The sequence below is a fragment of the Paramisgurnus dabryanus genome, chromosome 20 (assembly GCF_030506205.2).
Source record: "Paramisgurnus dabryanus chromosome 20, PD_genome_1.1, whole genome shotgun sequence".
Classification (NCBI taxonomy): Eukaryota; Metazoa; Chordata; class Actinopteri; order Cypriniformes; family Cobitidae; genus Paramisgurnus; species Paramisgurnus dabryanus.
The window spans coordinates 7,242,488-7,268,060 of record NC_133356.1 but is presented as its reverse complement, the minus strand read 5'-3'; the positions used below and the strand labels follow the sequence as shown (position 1 = coordinate 7,268,060).

At 36.6% G+C, this 25,573-nt stretch overlaps 1 protein-coding gene across 1 annotated transcript in view; it reads right to left on the bottom strand.

Annotated features, from left to right (window-relative positions):
• The window catches only part of anapc1 (anaphase promoting complex subunit 1), a 64,654-nt gene extending 42,421 nt beyond the window's left edge, over positions 1-22,233 (bottom strand). The window contains exons 1-20 of the mRNA XM_065296176.2: positions 22,063-22,233; positions 21,130-21,366; positions 20,261-20,416; positions 20,115-20,157; positions 19,613-19,713; positions 18,882-18,964; positions 18,718-18,791; positions 16,976-17,118; positions 16,485-16,708; positions 16,196-16,405; positions 16,016-16,111; positions 15,566-15,656; positions 15,084-15,149; positions 11,294-11,431; positions 10,191-10,331; positions 7,756-7,816; positions 3,682-3,869; positions 3,443-3,517; positions 1,444-1,709; positions 5-96 (exon numbers count right to left, since the gene is read on the bottom strand). Coding sequence (XP_065152248.1) covers positions 5-96; positions 1,444-1,709; positions 3,443-3,517; positions 3,682-3,869; positions 7,756-7,816; positions 10,191-10,331; positions 11,294-11,431; positions 15,084-15,149; positions 15,566-15,656; positions 16,016-16,111; positions 16,196-16,405; positions 16,485-16,708; positions 16,976-17,118; positions 18,718-18,791; positions 18,882-18,964; positions 19,613-19,713; positions 20,115-20,157; positions 20,261-20,416; positions 21,130-21,342 — 2,461 coding nt within the window. The 5' untranslated portion in view covers positions 21,343-21,366; positions 22,063-22,233. The remainder of the gene's footprint in view (positions 1-4; positions 97-1,443; positions 1,710-3,442; positions 3,518-3,681; positions 3,870-7,755; positions 7,817-10,190; positions 10,332-11,293; positions 11,432-15,083; positions 15,150-15,565; positions 15,657-16,015; positions 16,112-16,195; positions 16,406-16,484; positions 16,709-16,975; positions 17,119-18,717; positions 18,792-18,881; positions 18,965-19,612; positions 19,714-20,114; positions 20,158-20,260; positions 20,417-21,129; positions 21,367-22,062) is intronic.
• Between the last annotated feature and the right edge of the window lie 3,340 nt (positions 22,234-25,573).

Below are 25,573 nucleotides of genomic sequence, written 5' to 3'. Positions count from 1 at the left end.
GTACCTTGATCAATCACGCAGGCCTCCTTGAAGGTTTTGATGAATGAGGGGTAATCGCGCCAGTACAGATCAATGTATTCGTCCAGCTGTAGGTCCCTAATGAAATGAGAGTAAAAAATGGTTAGTGGCTAAAAGAGTCGTCAGATTGTCAATATACACTAATACTGGTGTAAGATCCAGACCAAAGCGTGACTCATTCACACCGAATCCCAATAGAGATCTGATTAACAAGTCTTTATAAGTCGTCTGGTTGATAAAGACAGAATTGTACAAAGTCTCATTACGATTATAAAGTCGCCCTGTATTGAAAATCAAGTTTTTATTATATTTATATGTCTTTATGGTGTTTTTATTATGCTTTAAGACAAACCATGTATAAATTCATCATTTAAGACCATTGCTGGGTATTTTCTTTATAAAACTGCAGTTTTTCAAACCACGATTTGAAATCGCCTCAATTTCTTACGTCACAAACATGCAACCATCAGTTCATCAGTAGCTTAACCGTCCCTCCAGAAAAAACGTGATTATGCAATCACATGATTCATTGCATAATCACCCAAAGTCCGCAATTTATGTGGGGGCCGCATTTTTTAAATACGCCGCTCTTTCGCCGCATAATTTGCAGATTTCTGCTAACAAAATATGCGGGGCTTGCATGATTTCATAATCCCCACATTTTCGTAGCAAAAAGACTTTCTTAGCAGAAAGTTGAAAAATTTTGCATTTACTTCACACATGCGTCATGGGAATATTATGAAGTGACGTAATTACACAACGTGAACATCAATGAAAAGCTGCAAACAGTTTTGCAAGTTCCTGCAATTTCATTGCATAAAATTGGATACATATCCCACATATTCCATCGCTTTTTTTAAGAAAATGTGTCGCAAGAGCATGGATTTTTGCCCGCAACAATAACAAAAAACTGCTTTTTCTGGAAGGACTGGTTTAAGGGGTTTTAATTATTTTTAGTTATTGGCACTGGCAGGTATATCATCCAATGTATATCAAACAATACTCAGAAGATGACCAGTCAATAAAGGACTACTACTAAGATCCTCTTTGGTCTGGTATCAACATTAGTCATAATATGATGATTATCAGAACATATTGCTTTCAGGTTATATGGCCATATTGGTAATATAGCATCAGATTAAACCCTCACTAAAGATTTATCCATGTAAACACTTAACATTTCAATAAACAATAGAGTATGCATTACAGCAATCCAGCCTAAATAAACCTACAAAGAAACAACAATGTAAGGAAGGTGACATTACTCAGTATAACTGAGCTGTGGCGCCTTATACAATGAATACAATTTCAAAGTTAAACATAAAAAAATATTTTATTTTCTGTCCTCTTTCTAATAACATGATTGTACTCTTTCAACTATACTGAAAAAAAAAGTGGAAAAGTTTGAAAAAAATAAATAAATACTTGGCCATCTGCTGCAGAAGGACGACCAGAGCTCTCGCCCCACTTCGCTGGAGCTCGTCCAGTTTCAGGTCTTCATAAAGCAGGTGCAGCACGTAGAAAAGAACTGGGATGTGTGGAAAGAGCAGTGCAGAAGACTCCAGACCCAAAGGAGACTCATACTTCTCCACACCAGCAGGGGGCGACACCGCCTCCATGCCCTGAACAGCCACAACAGGTCGCATGGAAACCTGCCAGTGGTAGTTGGAGCAACGGAGGTATGCCCAATCCTATTGGTCAAAACAGATGTAGTCATATTTGAAACCTTATACTTAATTTCCTATAGTCTCAAACAAATGTATGTATAGTTTAGTGGATTACAATTTTTTCATGAGGACAATGACATTTGCTATAATGTCATACATATTCTAATCCATATGCATGCTACATATTTAATAAGTTTCCTGTGCTTTTGTTTTATTTTCTTGTAAAGCTGCGTTAAAACAAAGCAACGTTGTAAAAAGCAGGACAGGCATTTTCTTATGGTAAAGCTATTGTATCCGATAAGACTGTATTTCTTAACATTAGTATATGCATTAGCTAACATGAACTAACAATTAGCAATATTGTTTTTCAGCATTCATTCATCTTATTTAATATTTACAATTGTTATAATTGTTATACACTTGTTCTTGTTAGTTGTCATTTTTCAGTCCCTCCAGAAAAACACGATTATGCGATCGCATGATTCAATGCATAATCAGCCAAAGTCTGCATATTTATGCGGGGGGCGCATTTTTTAAATACGCAGCACTTTTGCCCCATAAATTGCAGATTTCTTGTCGCAAAATATGTGGGGCTTGCATGATTTCATAATCCCCACATTTTCGTAGCAAAAAGTCATATATATCTTAGCGGAAAGTTTTGCATTTACTTCACACATGCGCAGCCATGTCCCCTGTTGTCAATGGAATGTTATGAAGTGATGTAATTACGCGAAGTGAACATCAATGAAATCAAACAGTTTTTTCAAGTTCATGCAGTTTTTGCAAGTTCCTGCAGTTTTATCGCATTAAATTGTATAAATATCCCACATATTCCATCGCATTTTTTAAGAAAACATGCCGCAAGACCAAGGATTTTAGCCCGCAACAATCACAAAAAACTGTGCGTTTTTCTGGAAGGACTGATTTTTATTTCTACTATGACTATAGTCAATGGGCCCCATTTTTTTGGTGGACTACTACATTAACTAAAGTTACAACCTTATTGTAAAGTGTTATGATGTAATATTTTCAACTTAAATCTTATTTATCTATATAATATTAAACATATAGTAAGTGATTTATTGTAAGTAAGCCAAACTGAATTGAACAACGAGTTGTTAATGAAGTTTTTAAATGTTTATCATGCACATGACAGGTCTCTTTTCTAAAAAAAAAATGCCTATGGGAAAAAGTCTTCTGTATGCGCAGTGCAAAAAATGACAGACAGGGTTTACACTTTAAGTCAAATGTCAAATTTCCTGGCTTTTCCCTGACTAAAATGCTGAATTTCCATGACCTATGTCCAGGATGCATGAGCCTGGATAATGTAGTGTATTACAATTTTACGTCAAAAGCAAGCAAGCAGATTAAATTAAAAAAAGGAAACTAAATTTAAAGCAACAAACAAAAATCCCTGATTTTCCATGACTTGGTCAAAAAAAAATCAAAAATTCCCTGACTATCAATGTCTGGAAAAGCCCTTTTAAAATTCCATGAATCCTGGACAGAGGCACAAGCGTTTGTTGACTAGTGTTGCCAGATCTTGCACGAAAAATAACAAGAGAACAAGAAAATTCCAATAATAAAAATAAATCCAAATGTTTTATCTCAAAGATCAAAATATTCTGTACATTACTGTAAATTATTAATTATATAGTATATGATTAACCCTAAAAGCTGGATGACAGGAAAGCCTACAGTAGATCATGCAGGATCTTTTGACCCTGACCTCTAACATGTGCAAGGAGGACACTTACCTTATCAGAACCTGTCTCTGCAGGACGAGCTTTTTTAGGGGCAATTACTGGCGAGAGAGGCACTTCAAAATGAAGCTGTAGAAAAAAACAACAACTATATTATTAATAATAGCTGAAAACATAGAAGTACTCGCCAATTGAAACTTCACTGCACCCCTTTTATAAGTAATGTCCCGTTTCTATCAGCCACTTAAGTAATAAACAATAGACAAAAAAACTCAGCATAAGGAAATGCTCACATTGCGCGTCCATGTCAGTCGCTCTGTGTTGTAACCCATCATTGTCATTAGACACGTCACAAACAGGTTCCACTCCAGGTGCATGCTGGGACCTCCAGGGGCGTTGTAACTGTTGTACCACTTGACCAGCACTTTCATGGCAGTGTCTTTGGGAAGAATAAATCTGATAGCTTGCAAGCAACGCTTGACTGTAGAAATAAAGGACAAACAAAGATGTTCTGTAAGCAGTTGGTAAGCTGCAGGTTGGTTTCCTAGACATGGCTTAAGTCTAGTCCAAGACTTAAATGCATGTTTTAAGCTGTCTTTCCTTAAAGCAGCTGGCACTGACGTCTTAAAATATATCAGTGCCATTGTTTTGTCTCAAGATGCACACCAGTAATGTTTATTTGCAAGGTATGTTTGTAAAAACTAATAAGGTTGTTTTAAAGGGACACTCCACTGTTTTTGAAAATATGCTAATTTTCAGCTCCCCAAGAGTTAAACATTTGATTTTTACCGTTTTGTTATCCATTCAGCCGATCTCCGGGTCTGCTGGTACCACTTTTAGCATAGCTTAGCATAGTCTATTTAATCTGATAAGACCATTAGCATTGGTTATTTTTGTTATAACCAATGGTTATTGTTTTGGGCGATGCTAATGGTCTAATCAGATTCAATGGATTATGCTAAGCTATGCTAAAAGTGCTAGCGCCAGACCCAGAAATCAGCTGAATGGTTACCAAAACGCTAAAAATGAAATGTTTAACTCTAGGGGAGCTGGAAAATGGGCATATTTAAAAAAAAAAAAAAGTAACTAAAAAATGCTTTGTGGCCCAAGTCTAACAAGCATCACCCCCTGTGTCTACAGACTGATTAAGAGATTTATTTAATTATACATGGACCAGACTATTCTGATGTTTCACTGACCCACTCTAAATGAATGAATTATTATCATAATATTATATTTCCTTAAGTGAAAATGACAGAAGATGTTAAAACATCATTTTTAGGCCATATCGCACACCCCCACTTGTACATCAAAGCGTTAGCGTGTTGATAAAATGAGGGGGTGATGATAATTGAGATGCTCCACACGGAGGTGATCCTATAGAATGGTATGCACGGAGGGGGCCGCCACTTCAAAAGACACAGCCAGAGTTGGAACTCAAATCTGTGTGAGGGGGCGGCCACAAAAAACAGAGGACCACTACACATAGATGACTGTTTGCCAAAGTGTGTGACACAAGCTGATGCAGAGAGGAAGAGATGTGGAAGAGAACATTTGAGGGTGGAGAGACACATCAGGTTTTGATTCGACTGGAATTTTACAGCATGAGAAAACGAAAAGGAAAGTCAAGTTTAGTACTTTGTTTATGGTAGGGTTTTGATATAATTTAGGAAAGCACAGACATTTATTACCACTTATGAATCCTGCACAATAACATCAAGTGTTTTTAAGAGCACCTATTTCATTGCTTAAAAACAACGTTATTTTGTGTATTTGGTATAATACAATGTGTTTGCCTTGTTTATGATTAAAAACACATTATTTTACACATACCATATTTTTGTAGCTCCAGATTTCACTCTCTTCCTGAAACGCACCGATTTGAAAAGCTCTGTGTCCCTGATTGGCCAGTTAATCTAAACGTTGTGATTGGTCTGAATACCTCTGACGTCAGCTGGAAATGTGACGCTCCTTACCATGTTTGAATGATTCGCTCACAATGCAATGCTAACAGGAGTTAACTTACAGTAAGGTGACCAGATTTTTTAAATGAAAACCGGGGACATTTCCTAGTTAAATGGTTAAAATATCATTAAAATATCATTTGCTGTAAAAAAAAAATGGGGACAAAACTTTTTTTGAAAGTTTTCTGATTTTTATTGTTGTGGATTTACTGCAAAAAATTACTTACTTATTAGTTAACAGTCTTGTTTTCAGTACAAATATCTAAAAATTCTTAAATCAAGATGCATTTTTTGATAAGCAAAATCCCCTAAGAAAAATCTAGCTTTAAGACAAAAAATAATTGAAGTGAATTTGTGCTTAAAACATGCAAAAAATCTTTTTCTTTAATTTTTTTCTATAATTAAGTAGTGGCAGTTTATATCAAAATTGATATTTTGGTCTAAAAATTAGACTTATTTTCTTCGTGACTTATTTGGTCATTTTGCCCATAAAGAAAATGCATCTCGACTTAAGAATTTGTTGCTATTTGTACTGAAAAGAAGACAAAAAAAACTAAATAAGAGAGTCATTTTTTGCAGTGTTTCTAATTCAATTAATTGAACAATTTCTGTAGCCTAAATCCTATTTTTATCCAATTTTTTTCCTTTTTTTTTATACAAGACACATACCTCATCAAAAATGACTTCTAGGGTACTATTTCAGCTGATTTCATAGCATTGTAAACGTGAAGAACAGAAGGAATAATGCAAAATGTAAACACACAGCTTACACGAAACAAATGCTCAGTACCATGCTGTGATCAGTTCAATTCATTGGTTTATTAATTTAATTTAACATAAGTAGTTAGTACCATAACCCCTGATAACTTTAACTGTTTTCATATCTTATGATAACTTGATTTATGATGATGATACTTGTTGCTTTCTCATGTGTCTCGTAGTAAATTTTAATATGTACCATTAGGTACAGATATTTATACATTTGGTACCAATATGTACCTCTGAGGTACTAATATGAACTATTTTGGTCCAAAGCTGTACTTTTTTTAAAAAAGGGTACCGCCCCAGACAAATTTTTGATAGATCATTTCAATATTGTAAAAACTACTGAAATAGTGGTACTCTTCCCAAAATCCAGTCAGAGAAAGGAGGATCCCAGCAATCTCTAGGGATTTATATCATTTGAAACGAGTAAAAAGCATTCAGAACTGAATACAGACAGTATGATATGAATCTATATAAAATCCTTTAAGGATTTAAGGTGAATAAACTTCTAAATAATGAAACATAGTCGTTTAAGTTCACTTTTATGAAGTAAATCAGGATGTGAACAAGAAAAGACTTTTCTTGTTCATGTTGGAAATCAGCAGCAAACATACCATCACGCTCTCGATGACGCCTGCGGCTTCATTAGCAAACAAACAGTAAAAGGTCAGGACAGAGCTGAAGAAAATGCCACTTTATTAGCAGCAGAAGGACCACTTACTTCAAACGACAGCCTTTATTAAAGGGAGACTGGCATTAATTGAGAATAATTGTAAAGAAATCTGGATAGGAAGATATCAAGTGCCATTAGCCTACGACAAAGGACCAGCTAAGAAATTAAATTAACTCGCCATGGGGAAATATCATCCCCCAGTTACGAATGTCACTAATACAATTTAAGTGCCTCTTACCCGTGCAAAAAAATGTAGCTAGGGCATTCTGGATGGCCCTTGTGTTGTGAGCCACTATGATTTTACGGATAATGCTCGGGTTACTCAATCAAAGATCAAGTTAATTTTTAGGGTAAAGGATGTATTCAAATCCCTTATCCTTATTACAAGCAATATTAATAGATTTAATTCATCACCAGCTCAAAACGTTTCATTTACACCTGTATTTAGCGTCGTGAAATTTTGATCCGATTGACCAAAACGTATCATAATATCAAGTGTATACAGCCTCAGAGTGTTGAATATGAATCACTTTAGGTTTACTTCAACCAAGTTGGGCAGTTCTACATCATTTACGCTAAAAAGATTTTATAAAATACATTTGTCCATTTTTATAGCTCAAATGGAACTTTTAAAGTAGCTCATAAACAAACTGTGACTCAGCTATGAACTGCGTCATCACGCCATTGGGCAGTAAATGTATGTGTGTGTATATACATATATATACATATATATATATATATATATATATATATACATATATATACATATACATATATATATATACATATATATACATATACATATATATACATATACATATATATACATATACATACATATACATATATATACATATATATATATATATACATATACATATATACATATATATATATATATATATATATATATATATATATATATATATATATATATATATACATATATGAGAGTTTTCTCTTACCCAGTTCTGAAGTGGCCACCTCAGGAATGGTGATTCTTAACATCGAGCCGGTGCTTAATTCCTGAACAATAAAAAATGAGAGGTATTAGCAACAACAACACAGACAATAGCAAATAAAAACTCAAACCAACAAAAGCCATGTTGCGGTTTACATCCAGTTAAATTTAGTCAAAAGCAACTAGACTCTTCTTGTATTGTCCTTATGTTGTCTTCCTTTTCCTGTAGTAGTACAATTGGTACAGGATTAAGTTAGCAACACACATACTAATGAAATGTATAGTTTGAATGAACTATAAGTCGATTGGATAAAAGCATCAGCCAAATGCGTGCATGTAAATACAAAAAAACATTTGCATCTGAAGAAATTTGGATAAATGTAGACCTTTACAGTCGTTTGCTATTTAAAAGGCTTTCTTAAGAAGCATATCATCCGACATAAGTTTGTCGAGGAGAAATTGCTTTGACATGCCTGCGAGGGGATTTCTTTTGGCAGGAACACATCGTTCAGTCGGGAATGACAAGACTGGCCCTGCGGACAGGGGCTCGACTGCAGGGGATCAGACCTTATTGAGTCTTGTCAAAACAGTGACGGGCTCCTGGTGCTTATGTCTGAAGCACCACACAGACGTGGCGGTCGTGTCCTGCCGCTGTGACAGCACTCAATTACAGACCGGCCACTGTATGACACAAGCAATTACCAGCTCGTGCCTTTAGCAACAGCGGAGAGAACAAGCATGGACGCAGTATTTATCACCCTGTTTGGCCGCAACTTTATAACTGGGTAAAGCAATTCTGTGTATGTCTTATCTGGTGGCATTCATTTATGTTACACATTTACCACATTCAACAGTGGAAAGAAGTATCAATATATTCATTCAAAAATGAAATAACAAGAATGCAAGCTAAAAAGTATCCAAAAAATTTCAGCTTTCAAGGACTTTGCAGGTCCAATAATCTCAAATTCAAGGATTATATGTGAGAGCAAGTGAGAGCAAGGTTACAGCGTGTTACCTTTTAAGATACATTGTTACAGTTCCCTTTCGAGGGAACTTGCGCTGGGTCACTGCGGCGACACTTTGGGGACGCCTCCAGGGGTAAGTGCGTCTGAATGTTTATATCAAATTGAACCAACGGTGAGGCTTAACAACTAAGACAGGGTGACGCGGAAGCCAGGAAGTATATCGCTATCTGAAATATTGCCAAAGACGGCGTTACAGGGACGCAGGAAGTATGGCAAGGGAGACGCAGCGTCTCGTTCCCTTCTCAGGGAACAACAGTTACATACGTAAACCAAGACATTTTCGTGTGTCAAACACAACTATGCAAAAAAGCATTTTGGTATGAATCAACATTCGCATACAGAAGATATAAGCATTTAAAGCAAACAGTTTTTTTTATGATATTATCCTACACTACACTACACAGGGAATAATAAGGATTTTTCCAGAAAACTTCTTGCATAAAATAGATTCAAGCACTTTCAATGACCTGTATCTATGTATGTTTATTTAAAAAAAACTTCCCAGAGCCTTGAATTTTTTCCCCCAGATTCACAAACTTTCAAGGATTTCAAGGATCAGTGGGAACCCTGAAACTGCCTAGTAAATAAAATAAGTTATAAAAATTTTGGAAAAATAAGCAGGATTCTCTGCTTTGAAGCGGTAGGGGCATGTCCGCTGTCTGCACTGAAACCACACCCACTCGTAGAAACCTGCTGTCCATCATAACGTTCAAATACAGCCACAACCTGAATAGATGCTTGCGATTGTTTTAGGGGTGGAGCCATGCACGATGGCTCCAGTCCATCATCAAGACACCGTTTTAGCTAGGGATGCACCGATACCGATACTGGTATCGGGTATCGGCCTCGATACCACATTTTCTAAAGTACTCGTCCTCGTTAAAAGTCCCCCGATACCAGGGATCGATACCACGGTCTGAGAAATGTCTATGTTTGAGCAGCGTGTAAGGGGTTAATGCCTCTTGTGTTGTCCAAAGAGGCAGAGTTTACAACAAACTGGAAAACTAGTCCCTTGTTTTTTTGTTAAATTATATGACTAAAGCTGTTACCTGTAAATTTAAATCATGTTTTTTATTCAGTACTCGGTATCGGTATCGGCAAGTACTGAAATGCAAGTACTCGTACTCGTACTCGTATTCCAAAAAAGTGGCATCGGTGCATCCCTAGTTTTAGCCCCGCCCAAATATTCCTAAACACAGAAGTGTGGAAAAACTCCACAATTCAGTACTACATAATTCACAATCTTTGGAATCTTTGGGATGGTCACCCAAGTGTTGATTTTGGGGAAAATCGGTGAAACTAAGGGCAAGGGATTATGATTAAATGTGTTAAATTAAACTGTAATCTCTCCACTCCACACTGTATTATCCAGCAAGCATAATCAAATGAATCAAAATTGACAGGACTCACTGACCAGCGTAAGTTTGTTGCCAACAGCGTCTCTGAGCGTGTGAATGTGTGAAACAGCCTGCTGAAACGGTGACTCTTCCATCCATGACGACTCGTGGTGCTGTGCCGAGCTTCGAATCTCCAACACTGGGGACGGCATGCCGACCTGAGATCAAAGTAAGAGACACAGAGGACAGAAAATGCTAAAAAACACACTTAATTAAACTGTCATGTTCAGGAAACATAAATATGATCGAAGTCACAAAAGGCTGATCTTAGGTAAAACTGAATTTAAGATTTAGGCAGATATTCTTACTTGTTTTAAGCATAAACTCATGCTTAAAAAATTTTCATAATTGTTTACACAAGACTTATTATCTTAATAATTTCGCTTATCAAGTAAATATATCTCAATTTAAGAATTTTTTTTAGATTTATGCTGGAAATGGCACAGAATTTTTACATACGTATGTACATTACAATTTGCATGTGATAAATTAAACACAGCCTATTTACTATTCTGTAAAAGACAATAAAATAAATGTTTTACTCGATTAGCGTTTTAGTATTAAATTAATGAAATTAGTCCAAAAGAAACAAACTGCAATCTGTTTTCCGTAAGTAAATCTGTAAGTAAATCATCTTCCCTTAATGCTGCTCTCAGGATATGAAGTCAATAAAATGCTGTTTGTGGTTTCACAGAGATGTTTTTATGTTAAATGAAGGTTCAAGATGGGTTTACTCTTGTAACCCAATATAAATTAATATACTCTATTGGCCATGCTAAATAATTTATTAAGCTTACAATCAATTGTATACTTTATTTAAGATCTCAGCTTCGTGAAATTAGATTATCAAACCATCCTTTGATCAACTTGTTTTGTTTGTTGTCAAAGAAAAGCAAATGGAGTTGTGCGTAACACTGCAATTTAATACAGATATTGATCCGGCCACATAAACTAAATGAAAGCCCATTAGTTTTAGGACATAATATTAAGAGAGATCTCTCTAAAATACTCTATCTTATCTTGGTTATATGTATGATTCCTGTTACATGACATTAAATAATCACTGACCCTACAATAAAATCCCATATACAATATTCACATAACAATCACAGCATGTTACCTCCTCCAGTCGACTTATGTGCTGAACCGTAGCCCTGGCCGGAGTGCTCACATTCTCGAAAGGTGTGCTTAACTGGGGCTGATGATTCGGTACACTGAAAGTGGGAGACAGAAGACCTGGGACAAACACTTTGCTGACCTGAAAAGCAAAAAAATCATGATTGCATAAGTGGCAAAAAGTTCAACCAACACACACTATACAAGACAAATTTAGTCTGACGGGGAAACCTTGTACTACCATGTTTTGATTTGATGTGTCACTTCGCATCGGCAGCACAACAATCACTAGAAAATTACACCTATAGAGTTATCATTCATGTTATCAACGTGTGCTGAAGTGAAAAAGGCTTTTTATAAATCCTGTATAGCTCAGTGGTAAAGCATTGCAAATAACTCAAACGAAACCTTCTTTCATTGTATCTGGGAATGTGATTATGCAACCCAATCTCACGAAAATTTGTGTTAGTCACAAACATTTTTACTGATTCGAATTTGCGTAAGATTGGGTTGGATTAAATAGATAAAAAATTCTGAAATGATGACATGGTTGATGCAAATCCTAAACATATAAATACAATTAGTACCTTTAGTCAAAACAACTAATCCCTGTAAACTAAAGCTTAAAGATTATAAATATATATTTCTTTCTATATGTATATTACAAGCAAAATTGCTGATTTCTTTGGATTAGAAATGTGTTAAATTCCCAGACATAAGACATTGGTAGAGTACTGTGACAACGGAGAAGATATGTTATATTCGAAAAGATAAATATAGCACCTTTGAGGAGATATGGAATCCCATTTTTTACCAAAATGAAATAAACAAGATGAAACTGATGCTTATAGGCAACTGAGAAAAGAGGTGCTCTTCAAATCATTCATATAAACACACTGAGAAATAAGTGTTATTTATTATTTTGTTTGTCTGTTACATATTACATGTTATATATATTTATATCGGTTTAAATTATTTTGTTGCCTTATTGTATTGTTCCTTTTTAGATTGTTGGTTGGTTTGTTCGTTGTATGATTAACTGTATGTTTGTATACAGTGGCGGCCGGTGACTTTTCTTCTTCTTTCTTCTGCAAATTCCAAATATGTGTTCGGACGGGTGTCTTGTGTGGCTCGTCATGTCAAAATATGTGTTCGAACATCAGTTGAACAGAACCTTTGTGCATCATGCGTCATGTCAAAATACGTGCCTGCTGCACACGCCTCAAAAGGGTTTATGATAAAACAGACACTCATGTTTACAAAATACTTGTTCACACTAACTTAACAATAAACTCCCTTTTATCATAAACCCCTTTGAAGCATCTTCAGCAGGCACGTATTTAGAAATGACGCGTGATGCACATATGTTTACATGATACGCCGAAAACATATTCAGGGTTCCCACACCTTAGTTAACTTCAAATTCAAGGACCTTTCAAGGACTTACCAGGTCCAATACCCTCAAATTCAAGGACTAAATGTGGGGACACATTTCAAGTGAGAGCAAGGTTACATTGTGTTACCTTTAAAGATACATTGTGTCGGAGCTGATGGTGTAGTGGACGGTGCTCCGACACATGGTGCAGATGCACTTCTGGCGACCTGAGTTCGAATCCCGGCTCGAGGTCCTTTGCCAATCCCTTACCCCTCTCTTCACCCTATACTTTTCTGTCATCTCTGAAATTACTTTCTATCAAATAAAGGCAAACATGGCCCAAAAAAAAAAAAAAGATACATTGTTACAGTTCCCTTTTGAGGGAACTCGCGCTGCGTCACTGCGGTGACACTTTAGGGTAAGTGCGTCTGAATGTGTATATCAAATTCAACCAATGGTGAGGCTTAACGACAAAGACAGGGTGATGTGGGAGCCAGGAAGTATATCACTATCTGAAATATTGCACAGCAGTTATATACGTAACCCAAAAAGTTTTCATGTGTCAAACACAACTATGAAAGCTAAAAAACTAAAAAAGCATTTTGGTATGAATCAACATTTGCATACAGAAGATATAAGCATTTAAAGCGAACAGTTTAGCACGTGTGCTTAAAAAGTCTAGAATTTTTATGATGTTATCCTACACTAGACAGGAGATAATTTTATTTTTCAAAAAACTTCTTGCATAAAATAGATTCAAGCACTTTCAATGACCTGTATCTATGTATGTATATTTAAAAAAACTTCCCAGGGCCTTGAAATTTTCCCCCCTGATTCACAAACGTCAAGGATTTCAAGGACCCGTGGGAACCCAGCATATTTTGACATGACGAGCCACCCATGATGGGCTAAATAGATGTTTTGACGAGCTTCCCTCAAATAGATGTTGTGCTCCCTCAAAAAAGTCACCGGCCACCCCATTTGTATAAGAGTTAAAGGTACAATGTGTAAATTTTAGGATGATCTATTGACAGAAATCTAACATAATAATAAACAATATTTTTAGTTGTGTATAAAAACATAATGACCTGTTATGTTTTATTACCTTATAATGAGCCATTTTCAACTAAATACACCATGGCTCCCCTTACATGGAAGTTGCCATTTTGCACAGCCATGTTTCTACAGTAGCCCTAAATGGACAAACTGCTCTACAGAGTGTGTTTCATCACTATGTTGTCCGAAACGATGACATGTTTATCTTGTGGTGGCTATCATAGCTACTTTATGTACTTCAAAAGGCAGGGGTGAGAAGTGGACTGAGCCGTTGGTTCTGATTCATTACCAACTAAAATCTACACATTGCACCCTTAATGTCAATAAATATATATGTAAAAACAAAGTTATTTTTGTTAACATCGTTAATGCCCTAACATGAATATGTTTTTACTGCATTTAATCTTTGTTAAAGTCACCATGAAACAGAAGTAGCGATTGTCTTATTTTCCCAGTGGTGACGTATATCCGAGTAAAACGACTTTTAAAATAAAAAAAGGTAGGATGGGACTTGAACTCGTCCATCGAAAACTGATTCCATCGTTGAAGATGGGTCATGTTGCTATTTGCTAATCGCTGCAATCTTTTCCCAGACCTCGCCTACCTTCCATTACCATATGATCGGAAGTAAAAAGAGATTGTTTCAAGGAGAGGATGAGATTTGCGTTTTTGATTAAAGATTATGAGCGCACATGAATTTGAAAAAAAAAACAATGAAGCTTGCAGATAAGTCATTTGTAAAAAATACCACAATATTCCAAAACAAATGAAAGTTTTTCATTTTAATTTCATTGTGACTTTAATGTTAGTTAATACAAATACAGTTTAACTATTAACTGTTCGTTCATGTTATTTCATTGTGCATTAACTAATGTTAACAGATGCAACTTTTGAGTTTTTTTTTTTTTGAGTAGTAAATGTGGAAATTAACATAACTAAAAATAATAAATGCTGTACAAGTACTATTAATTGTTCATGCTAACTAATGTAGTTCACTAATAGAACCTTATCTTAAGTGTTATCACTTTTATTTTAACCGTATAAATAGAAATGCCTCAATGTCTGTAAACAATCGTTGCATTCTCTCTAGATCACGTGACTCTCAGCCAGATATGAGTGACTCACCTACAACCAATTTTCAAATCTCTGGTGATTTGTGGGGAACATGATAGATGTGATGTGCTGAAGTTAAGACCAAGCTGTGAGCAATGACTGTAATGTACAGATGCCTTTGGGCTTTTTAATAAAAGAGAAGTATGCATGGAGAATACAATGCATACTTTAGTTTAGTCTGAGATTTCACAGCAAAACACCTGAGCATCGATAAATGAGGCATTGCAGTAATAATGTCAATAACGCTCACCCGTGTGACTCCCGTGTAAAGGACCAGACTTCCACTGGCTTCCAGCACCAGCATGGCATGAATGTCCTTCAAGAAATAAAGAGAAAATATGTCTTGATGACGACAGCGAAGAAAGATGACATACAAAAAATTATAAGACTGCTTAAACTATTCTTTATAGATGATACTAAAGAGCGGTACTTTGGTGAAATGCGAATGTATACCCTTAAAGAGACAGCTTATACAAAAAATACAAATTCTGCCAATATTTACTCACCCATTAGGTACTTAGGTACTATATTTTAAATAAAAAATTACAATGTGATTACCGATGAAATATGCCCAAGATCAGACATGTATTTGATGTACTTTATAAATAGGGCCAATTATACCGATTAGATATTAACTTTAACATAGGTGAAAGAAAAAAATTTAAGCTACCAAAATGCTTTCATAATTTCGGTTTTATTATTTAAGATTTTTTAAAATGTTCCAGCACTCACCTCAAGGGGCACAGCGTCTTTTGCACTGATGATGGTCACTGATGCAAATATTAACTGAGATGTTTCGTTGCTCTCAAGAAATTTGACACACCTGTGAACAGGGACGTTTTATAGAACCGTTTAAATATTTAAAATTCATGTGTTTTGATTATTTTGTTTGTTCATCTGAGCTCCGCCTATAATAATACTCAAGTTTCAGCATATACACAAACAAACTTATTTCAAAAAAGAAAGTTAAAGGCGGGGTGCATGATCTCTGAAAGCCAATGTTGACATTTAAAATCACCTAAACAAAGACTCCCCTACCCCAGTAGAATCTGGACCTTCTTTTGATAGACCCCCCCCCCCCCAGGCAACAATGTTGGTTAGTAGACATGCCCCATACTGATGATTTTGGTACTCCCTTTTCAAAAATCATGCACCTTTTAAGGGAAGGAAAAACATATGCACCTGAGCTGCTGGTGGGACTCGATCAGGAAACACAGGTACCTGTTCTCACACAGGTCAGAGGTGATAAAGACTTTAGACGCATGACCGGCCTTCTCCCTGTAGGCAGACAACATTGTTCACAGGAGACCACAGACAATAAGTATATCTCATTTTGTAAACTCTAAATGCATGACAGCAGACCTGGAGGTACCACTGGTCTCTGTCCACAGCTGTTCAATGCAGAGGTCTGGGGGAATGGGCTCCATTTCGGGCGTCAGGGCGGTATCATTTAGAGTGCTGTTGGGTGAAGCCAGGATGCTGTGACCTCGCGGAGAAGGAGTGTGGAACGACGTGTTGAAGCGCTGAGCTCCAGAGAAGGAGGGCGTGGCGATGCCAGGAGAGTGAGCCCGGCTGACCACCAAACACAAATTAATATGCGTAACACAACCGTGTCTTTAATTTTGTTCTACTAAACACTATGATTTTGTACCTGAGAGCAGCCATGTTAGAAATGCTGGGTGAGTGAACACGAGAGTGCAGGCCGGGGGAGGCTGGGATTCGGCTTTGATTGTGTAGGGCGTGACAGTGCAGGGGTGAGGCGGGCAAGTCCAGCCGGGTTACGTTTCTTAGGTGGGGGCCGAGAAGGCTGGGGGCTGCACCGGGTGTGTGAACCGGCCCGGGCTGCTCGGGACACTTTAACACTGTTCTCTGTTCCTGCAAAAGACACAAACGAAACCAGTAAATAGGGCTGCATGATTGATTTATTTTACAATGCAGTACATTAAGTTTTAATGCATTTTATTACTAAAACGTAATATGTGTATGATATTAAAGGTTAAAACCACTCAAACATAACATTGTTATGCATTTAATAATATCAAAAGGAAAAAAATGTAATATTCATATGAGGAAGAGCAACCTGACATATCAACTAATGACAAAAAACATAAGGAAACAGAAGCATGGGACAGATGGCTGTACCTCAGGTGTGACTTTACGCAGAGCCCAGACTGTGTGCGTACACTGCTGCGTGTCATACGTCATGATGATGGAGGGCTCAAGGCACGTGAACACGACTCTCAGAGCGCTATCTGAGACATACTGGAGCCGTGACTCAAACAGACCTGAGCCATCAGAGAGGAGCATTCAGAGAAAGTCATGAGTTCACTGTCAGTCGCTTAGATGTCAACAACAGGGCATTAGAGCTGAATTATTAAAGTAATGGTGTCAATTCAACATCATACAAAATTAACAATCTCCAAGTGCCAAAGAAGTGTAAAATAGGCTTTGGTGGAAAAATGAAGTTGATTAAAATTTTATTAACTCTTTCCCGGCCATTGACGAATTAACTAGTCAATTAAGAGAAAATGCTTCCCTGCCAATGATGAGTTAATCCTGCAAAGCATGTTTTGTCCTTGACAAAAACGCAATTTTCTTAGCTTTTTGCTCAAAATTTTGTATTTTTGAAGAAACCTACCAATATAAGAGAGGTGATAAAAGAGAACAAATTAGGGTAGGATGAAACTTTTTTTTTTTTGAAAGCAGAGGGTCTGTCCTTTCATTTGATATATTGTATGTTTATATATTTAAAGAAGAACATTTTCTGGAAGGCATTTAAGGTATGGTATCAAATTTTGAAAAATGCTAACGGTAGCCGACTAACAATTAAATCACGATCCCACCCTCTATTCAAATCGCCATCCAAAGTCACGCGTCTTCCAAAACACATGAACACGCACAGATCAGACGGTCACATCTCATGTCTCATTCACCAGTGAGAAAACTTTGCAGTACAAAGTGAATAACATTACCAAAACAACCAACATAAACAACTGGTTTACATCACAATTAGTTAAAGCACACTTTCGGTTGCGTAGACGTAGTAACTATATTGTTACGCTTATCCGTAAACGAACACACATTTCATAAGCAACAGAATGTTTCATCAAAGTAGAATATCTGAATCCATCTTAATACAAACATATCGCGTACCTACCTTACCAAAATAAACAGTGCAACGACCCCTTTCAGACCCTTTGCCTAATTTAGCTGCTGTTTGCATCTTGCATCGGGTGGTAAAGCAGTAAAGTTACCGATGTTAATTTGGGTTTTTGCTCTTTGCTGATCCAGGCAGTTTTTGCTGTTGTTGTTATAAAACATGTTTTTCGCTTTGTGGCTCCTGTGCAGGTTGTCAATTCAGGAAAGTTTGCCATCCTCCCCGTTTACAGACAGGTCAGGAGTTGAGTGCACATGAACGCGCCGATGACATATGGTGTCTGCGTGAACAGGCTGTATGGTGGCATTCAATTTATGCGTACCGATGAAGGACAAAAAAGGAAACGTCCGTTCGGACTGAGATCTATGATTGGTTGAAAATTTTTTTGGTCGTACGCCTTTCACAGATGACATAAATTTCTACAAATACATTTAAACAACTTAACATAGTGATTGCTATCAGGATGTGAGGAGACTTTTAACCAGCATAAATAAAAATGTTTCTGGATCAAATGAGATTCCCTGCCTTTTAACTTTTGTAAAAATCATAAAAAATGATGGCGCTGGCTGGCAACTTTTTTTAAAACGCTGGTGGGGAAAGAGTTAAGAACTGCACCACACCAAGTTAAAATCTAAATATAAGAACATCCTTGATGAACTGTCAGATTTACTATACACACAGGGTGTTATACATATTGATAATCTTACAATTTTCTTTTAGGCCTTACCTGTAGACTTACAAACAACAGGTGCAATTTCATCTAAGGGATGCAGCATGCTGAAGAGTGTCGGAAGAGGTTCCCTAATAAAAGAGATATGATTACTACATGCGAATATCACACTCTCCATTGGCCCAAACAAACACTCAGTTACTGTATGAATATGTACATACCTGCTGGGGCTCATGTGACCTTCAGCTGTGATGTTTTTGCGCTCTAAAAGCAGACCAAACTTTGTCGACCAAAGAGTAGAGACCTAAATCAGAAAGATTCATGTGAAGAGAAAAAGGGATGCTTGCAAGTTTTAGGGACCTGAAAAGTAATGTTTACATTGTCATTGCATGAGAAGACGTCATCCTTGATCTTGAAAAATAAAATAATTTGTGTACTACTTGCAGAACACATCCACTTACTCCTAAGTCAGCTGCAAAAATGGTTCGTCTTCTGAAAGACGACATACTAAATTCTAAAGAAATGGTAAAACATTGCCCATTTCATAATTTTATTATACACAGCATGAATGTGTCACAAGTCTGTTATGTTTCCAAAAAGCCCCCGAGACAGCAGAATTACATCAGCAGCAGAGCATGTTCATGTAAAATATAAGTAGACTGAGCCAAAACAGTAAATGGTGTTGTCTAAATACAGGCAGTTCTTTAACTCAAATGCATTCCTGTCTGCATGCCAAATAACCCATTATGCCTCATGAATAGACAACTTGAAAGTAACATCCGTCACTGAGCTTAAAAGACAGTCAGGCTGGTTCAATCCCTGATGACACTTACTAATGTTGTGCTGTGACTGTCTCTACAGAATGAGATCTGAAGTCGACACATATATTTGGGAGTCATAGAGTCCTGTCATATGTGAAACTCAACAGACAGAAAAGTTTGCATCCTCTGACCTGGAAGGGGAGTGGAGATATGAAGTCTTTTCCACTCGTGCTGTGAACGTTCACACAGGTGCTCTGGACGATACACACTGTCTGCTCCACCACATCTTTCGCTAAAGGTCACAAAAGAAAATATATCAACACAATGGGTGAATAAAGCTGGGCACAATGTTATCTTAGAGCAATCAAGTAACAGAAAGTGTACAGACAGACTTTTCACTTTATCTTTTAAGCATTTTGCAGTTTTATCCAAACCGACTTGCGGTGCATTACAAGCTATACATTTTATCACTTCATGGGTTTCAAATCCATGACCTTTGTGCAGCTGAAGCAACTGAGATACAATGGTCAAATCTGCCAGTTTACTGATCATTAAACACAATGTTTAGCCACACAGTGCTTGGCAACTGACCAGACAGAAACAAGCATACCTGACTGTCAAATAATAAAAAGAGTAACCAACAATAACACAACTATTAGACATTAGTACACAAAAAATCTACAAAATGCTTACCATCCGTTTTAGGCTGAGGGACAGTAAAATTACACCACAGAGCCTACAAAAAACACAAATTTAATTATAAATAAATACATTTAAACCTTATAAAGACAATATTATTTTTAGACAGATCAATATATATACAAATCTGTTGTTAGTACCTGCTGAACAGGGCTGTCCACAGTGAAAGCCTTGTAAACACAAGAGGCTTGATTTTTACTACCATGGCTCCATATGACCATGTTTCCGACCACATACAGCTCCTCCTCATAATGAACCCCATCAGCAGCCATTCCCTTCCTCAGCTGCCAGCGCTCCTGCCAATCCCAAAAATATCATACTTATCATACAAACAATGCATTCAATATCGGCCCATGATGACAGTGCACTGCAAGGTAGACAAGAGGTACAAATCATTGCCAACACAATTTTCTTGCATATACTTCTGTTCCTCTGAAAAAATATATCCAAGTAAATTTGTCAAAAATCTAGACTATAAGTGGATATATGAAAGTATATTTTAGTGTTCCTGTAGCTCACTTTGTAGGGCATTGCGTTAGAAGTGCAAAGGTTGTAGATTCAACATAATTTTTTTTTTATGTAAATGCGCTTTAAGTCACTTTGGGCAAAGATATTGGATATAACAAGATTAAGCAATGCTGTTTATATGAATATGGGACAATGTCACGCTCAATATGGCCACTTGGGCAACAGATGTACCACCAACAAATCATCAGTCTATAAAGACTGCTATTCTCAGAGGGAGGGGCTATGTATAGGGTCGCTTGAAGCGCTTGTCAACCTGTGTGCATTCACAGAAGCTAAAACAACTATGACAAAAGGTGTTTAGCACAATTTAAGAAATTAAACTTATATGGTACAAAATAACTATCCAGAGGCAATGCAAACAATGCAAAACTTCCATAAAGGGACTTTGCTTTGGGCCTGACAAAATGCATGTAAAATATGTACTGATGCTTGTGAACATCAAACTGTTTTATCCCTATGTTGTGAAGATGTGGCCGGCTACCTTCTCTCTCTCCTGTAAAGTGACCTCCTGAAGGGACCCCACGAGTCCAGCGGCCCCATCAGAGGACCAGAGCTCAGACGCCGGCTGCAACTGCCGCAGCTGGAGGTTCACAGCATTCGGGTGATTTTTGCAGTGCTCACGACCGAACGGGACAAACGACTGCAACTCGCCTGCGGCTATCATTGTGGGTCTCTCTTCATAGACGTGCGACATGAGTTCCCAATATCAGCATTATTTCTGTGGGTAAAGGACACACACATTAATACATGACAGATGTATTATCCGGATGTCTGTCCACCTGCCTCAGATAACCTCTGCACACACAGATTAATCCTTTAAACCTGCTTGTCCTCTGGAGGATGGTGGTGATGGGGGCTGGAGCATAACATAGATTTATTTGTCATTTATTTATTTATTGTAAAAATTGTTTTATTCATTGCACATTAACTACTAATAACAGTTACAATTTTAGATTTTTTATAAATGTATTCTGCAAATAACGTGAACTAGGATTGATAAGACAAGTGCGGTAGAAGTATTAATCATTGTTAGTTCAATGTTAGCTAATGCATTAACTAATGTTAACAAATATAACTTTTGTAAAGCATTACCAGAATATAAATAATCATAAATAAACTCACAGCTACACCATATAAAGAAAAATATATGGCGTCCGCTTCTATTAATGTAACAGTTATCTATCAACATCTAACGTTATGTACACGACGTTACGTCATTTTTACGCGCTGATTTTAGCACAAAAATATCTAACAACAGACAATACTACTGCATTTACCAGAGATTTCAACCACAATAGAGCATTAGTGGCAGCTTTATTACATTCGGGGGGGAAACACGAAACCCCTTTCCTTCAGTCTGTCAGTGAGCATTAGCTGCTGCGCTACGGCTAACAACATCCGCTCAAACACACACCTGTTAATAACAAATAATCAAGTTTTCTGTCCTGATGTGCGCTTCTTTCTTTTAACAGATGCCTCTGCCTCTGAAATCGGCTGTTCGTGTCGCCCAACATACAAACGGACAGAAGTAAGCAGTGAAAAGCGATCGGGCACACTTCACTTCGCCGTTTTAAATGAACGCGGACATATTGGTAGCCCGTGACGCACTTCCGGGCGGTTTGACCAATCACAAATCAGCAATACGGCAGCTGCGAAAAAATGCTGTCAGTGATGTGATAAAACATATATCAATATATCTGATATATACCATATTTATTTACTCCAAGTTGTTTAAAAATAAATCCAGTAGGTTTGTCATGGTACTTTTCACGGGTTTTTCTTTGACATCTTTGTGTCAAAATCTATAAGTCTGAAGTGTTTATTTTTTGAAAATACTTCCGTAGAATGGAAGTTATATTAAATACATAATTTATTTTTTACTAAATTATTTTGAGTGTGTCTAACAACAAACTCATCTACATATTATTGTTCATAAAGAGTTTCTGATTCTGTTTAATTCTGTTCCACAAATCATCTTAATGGGATAGTTCACCCAAAAATGACAATTCTGTCATCATTTAATCCCCCTCATTTTGTCACAAACCTGTATAAATGTATTTGTTTTGATGAACACAGAGGAAGATATTTTGAGGAATGTTTGTAAGCCAAACTATTCATGAGCCCCATTCACCTACATAGTATTGAAAGTGTATATGGAAGTGAATGGGGCTTACAAACAGTTTGGTTACAAACATTGCTCGAAATATCTTCCTCTGTGTTCATCAGAACAAAGACATTTATGCAGGCTTGTGCCAACATGAGAGTGAGAAAATAATAACAGAATTTTAATTTTTGGGTGATCTACCCCTTTAATAGCTCCTACAATTACACTCCATTTAACCAAACTTAAACAATAAATCACATAAATAAAAGTTTGAATGTAGCATCAACAGAATATGTTTTATGCTTTTATTTCCAGTACATCCATAAAACAATTTTTTGATCAGTCGATTGAAGTGATTGCATATCAATGCTGACATTTGTAACTATTTCCCAACCAGTTGTCATATAGGACTGAGACCACAATAACATAAACCCGTATTGCCTTTCTACAGTATTTTGCTCTTTAAGGCTGACAGGACATAATGGGTATAATTAGAAATATAAATGCCATACAAAACTAAATTTTCAATTCAGTTTCAGTTGAACACCAGAAACTTTTTTTAATTGCTTATGCTGCTACTTGAATTTAAGATCTATACTTGAAAATGCAAGCATGAATTTTATGCATGCTATGTATTTCTTATTTATATTTTGATGCATATTTGTATAAAGCAATCAATAGCGAAATAGATTCCATTTGAAACTGCTAAATATAGTTTGTTGGGTTTGGTAGTGAATTTCGCATATATTAGTTCCCATAAACTCTGACACATAGAAAATAAAGACAAATGTGCTGAGATCAATATGAATTCAATAGAATGAAAAAGGGGTTTCTCCATTTTTCTAAAGACTCACAGGAAATCTTACTGCGCACTAGATGGCTGAAAGAATGTGTCTCCAGTGTTGACATTTCACTTGATTATTTTTCAATAAAGCTCTTCCCTGTCACACATATGGCAAGCGTCACCACAGGACTGTTTTTCAGTCCTTCAAATTCTTTGGGTGAATTACTAAACCCAAGACTTTCAACCGCACACACGGCCTTTAGCTCAATTGCCAATATCGACTGAAGAAATGCAGAATAAATATTTGACTAATAATCGTGTGTCATCACTTGTCCAAGTCAAAATATGCAATACACAAGCAATGCTGAAGAATTTCAGGAGACTGATATGTGGTAGATGTTGTCCAAAAAATAAGTCTGAGTTTCTTGTATATGTCGTCTGTACAAAGTATCACCTTTGGAAATCATTACATTTTAAAGTGGAGTAAAACAATTAGAATTACACATTTGTACTGAATCCCTGTAGTATTTCTGTAATGATTTTAAAACCAATCCTAGAAGAGGGAAATTTTACCTATGGGAATTTTGATGATTGTATGTTGGATGGATAATTTAAATTTAAATGGTTGAGGAAAGGCTAAAAAGACTAATATGATTGGCCGTGTGGTGTCTCAGAGGCATGATGCTGTGATACCATAATGATGCTCTGATAGAATTATTGACACTAATGTCCTGTGTGTGAAAAGATGTATGGATATATTTACAGCTTTAGCTGCCATGCATTTAAATGTTTGCCTAACTGATCTGTCACAAGGGTTTTAGACAACAGTAGAACGATAGGATCTTCATGACTTCACATGTGCTGTGAATTAGATCTGACTCTTCAACCATTAACATATCACACTCATCATGAAAATGCCAATAAGGAACAGATTACAATACAGCATATCGATTCGGTAAATGAGGAATGTCACTTTTATGTCAGAGGCCAAATTTGTTTTTAAGAATTTTTTTTTTTACCTTTTCCATTTTATTAAAATGCAAAATACGAGGGTTGAGAGGGAAAAGAAAGGAATCAAGAAATATAAAAGCCAGAATTTTGAATTTGTATAATATATGAAACACGGAGTCCACGATGTTTGAAAAACGGTTTGGAAAAGGAGACGGGCCGACTACCAAAACACACTTATAGCCAATCAAATCAAATCAAATGCCGGGTTGCGTATGTGTGGGGTGGGTCTATCAACAGAAGGTCCAGATTCTATTTCAAATATCAACATTGGCTTTCAAACATCATGGACTCCGCCTTTAATAAGCATGTGCACTAACACATGATTTCAACATGCAGATGTAAGACTGCTGTCCCTGATTCCACTAGACAACACTCACTATCAGACTATTTGTAAACTTGATTTATTGGCAACACTTCGGCACTCTACGGCCCTCATTAATCACTTTAACCACAAGTTTCCAGGCCCTAAAATCATTAAAATGTTGTTAAGGTCACAGGGCAAGTGGTAACTGTTACTGCAGGGAAATGTACAAACCAGGGCTCTTCGTTCGGGAGTGCCGTAAGACAATGTAATCGTTGATGAGAACAATCACGAGTCATGACCCTTTAAGTTATTAAATGAGAATTGCACAATCAGGCAACCATCTTCAGGGACTGGCTGGCCACTTATTAGTAAGGATGTAAACATTTCCTGTGTTGATGCCTTAAAAGCGTCTGCTTTGTGTCATCATAACAATTGGAAATGTTTTTCCATTATTTTGGCACTGATAGATTTAACACTGATGATGATTTTATTAGCAAAGACTTAAGCTGGGGTTAAGATGAGATCACAGAAGCTAAAAAATCTATCTATCTATCTATCTATCTATCTATCTATCTATCTATCTATCTATCTATCTATCTATCTATCTATCTATCTATCTATCTATCTATCCATTAGTGTAAATATGATTGAATATTATGATGATATGAAAATTAGGATTGGCATTCTTTTGGAATATTTTAGAGATGGAATTCATGCAGGGA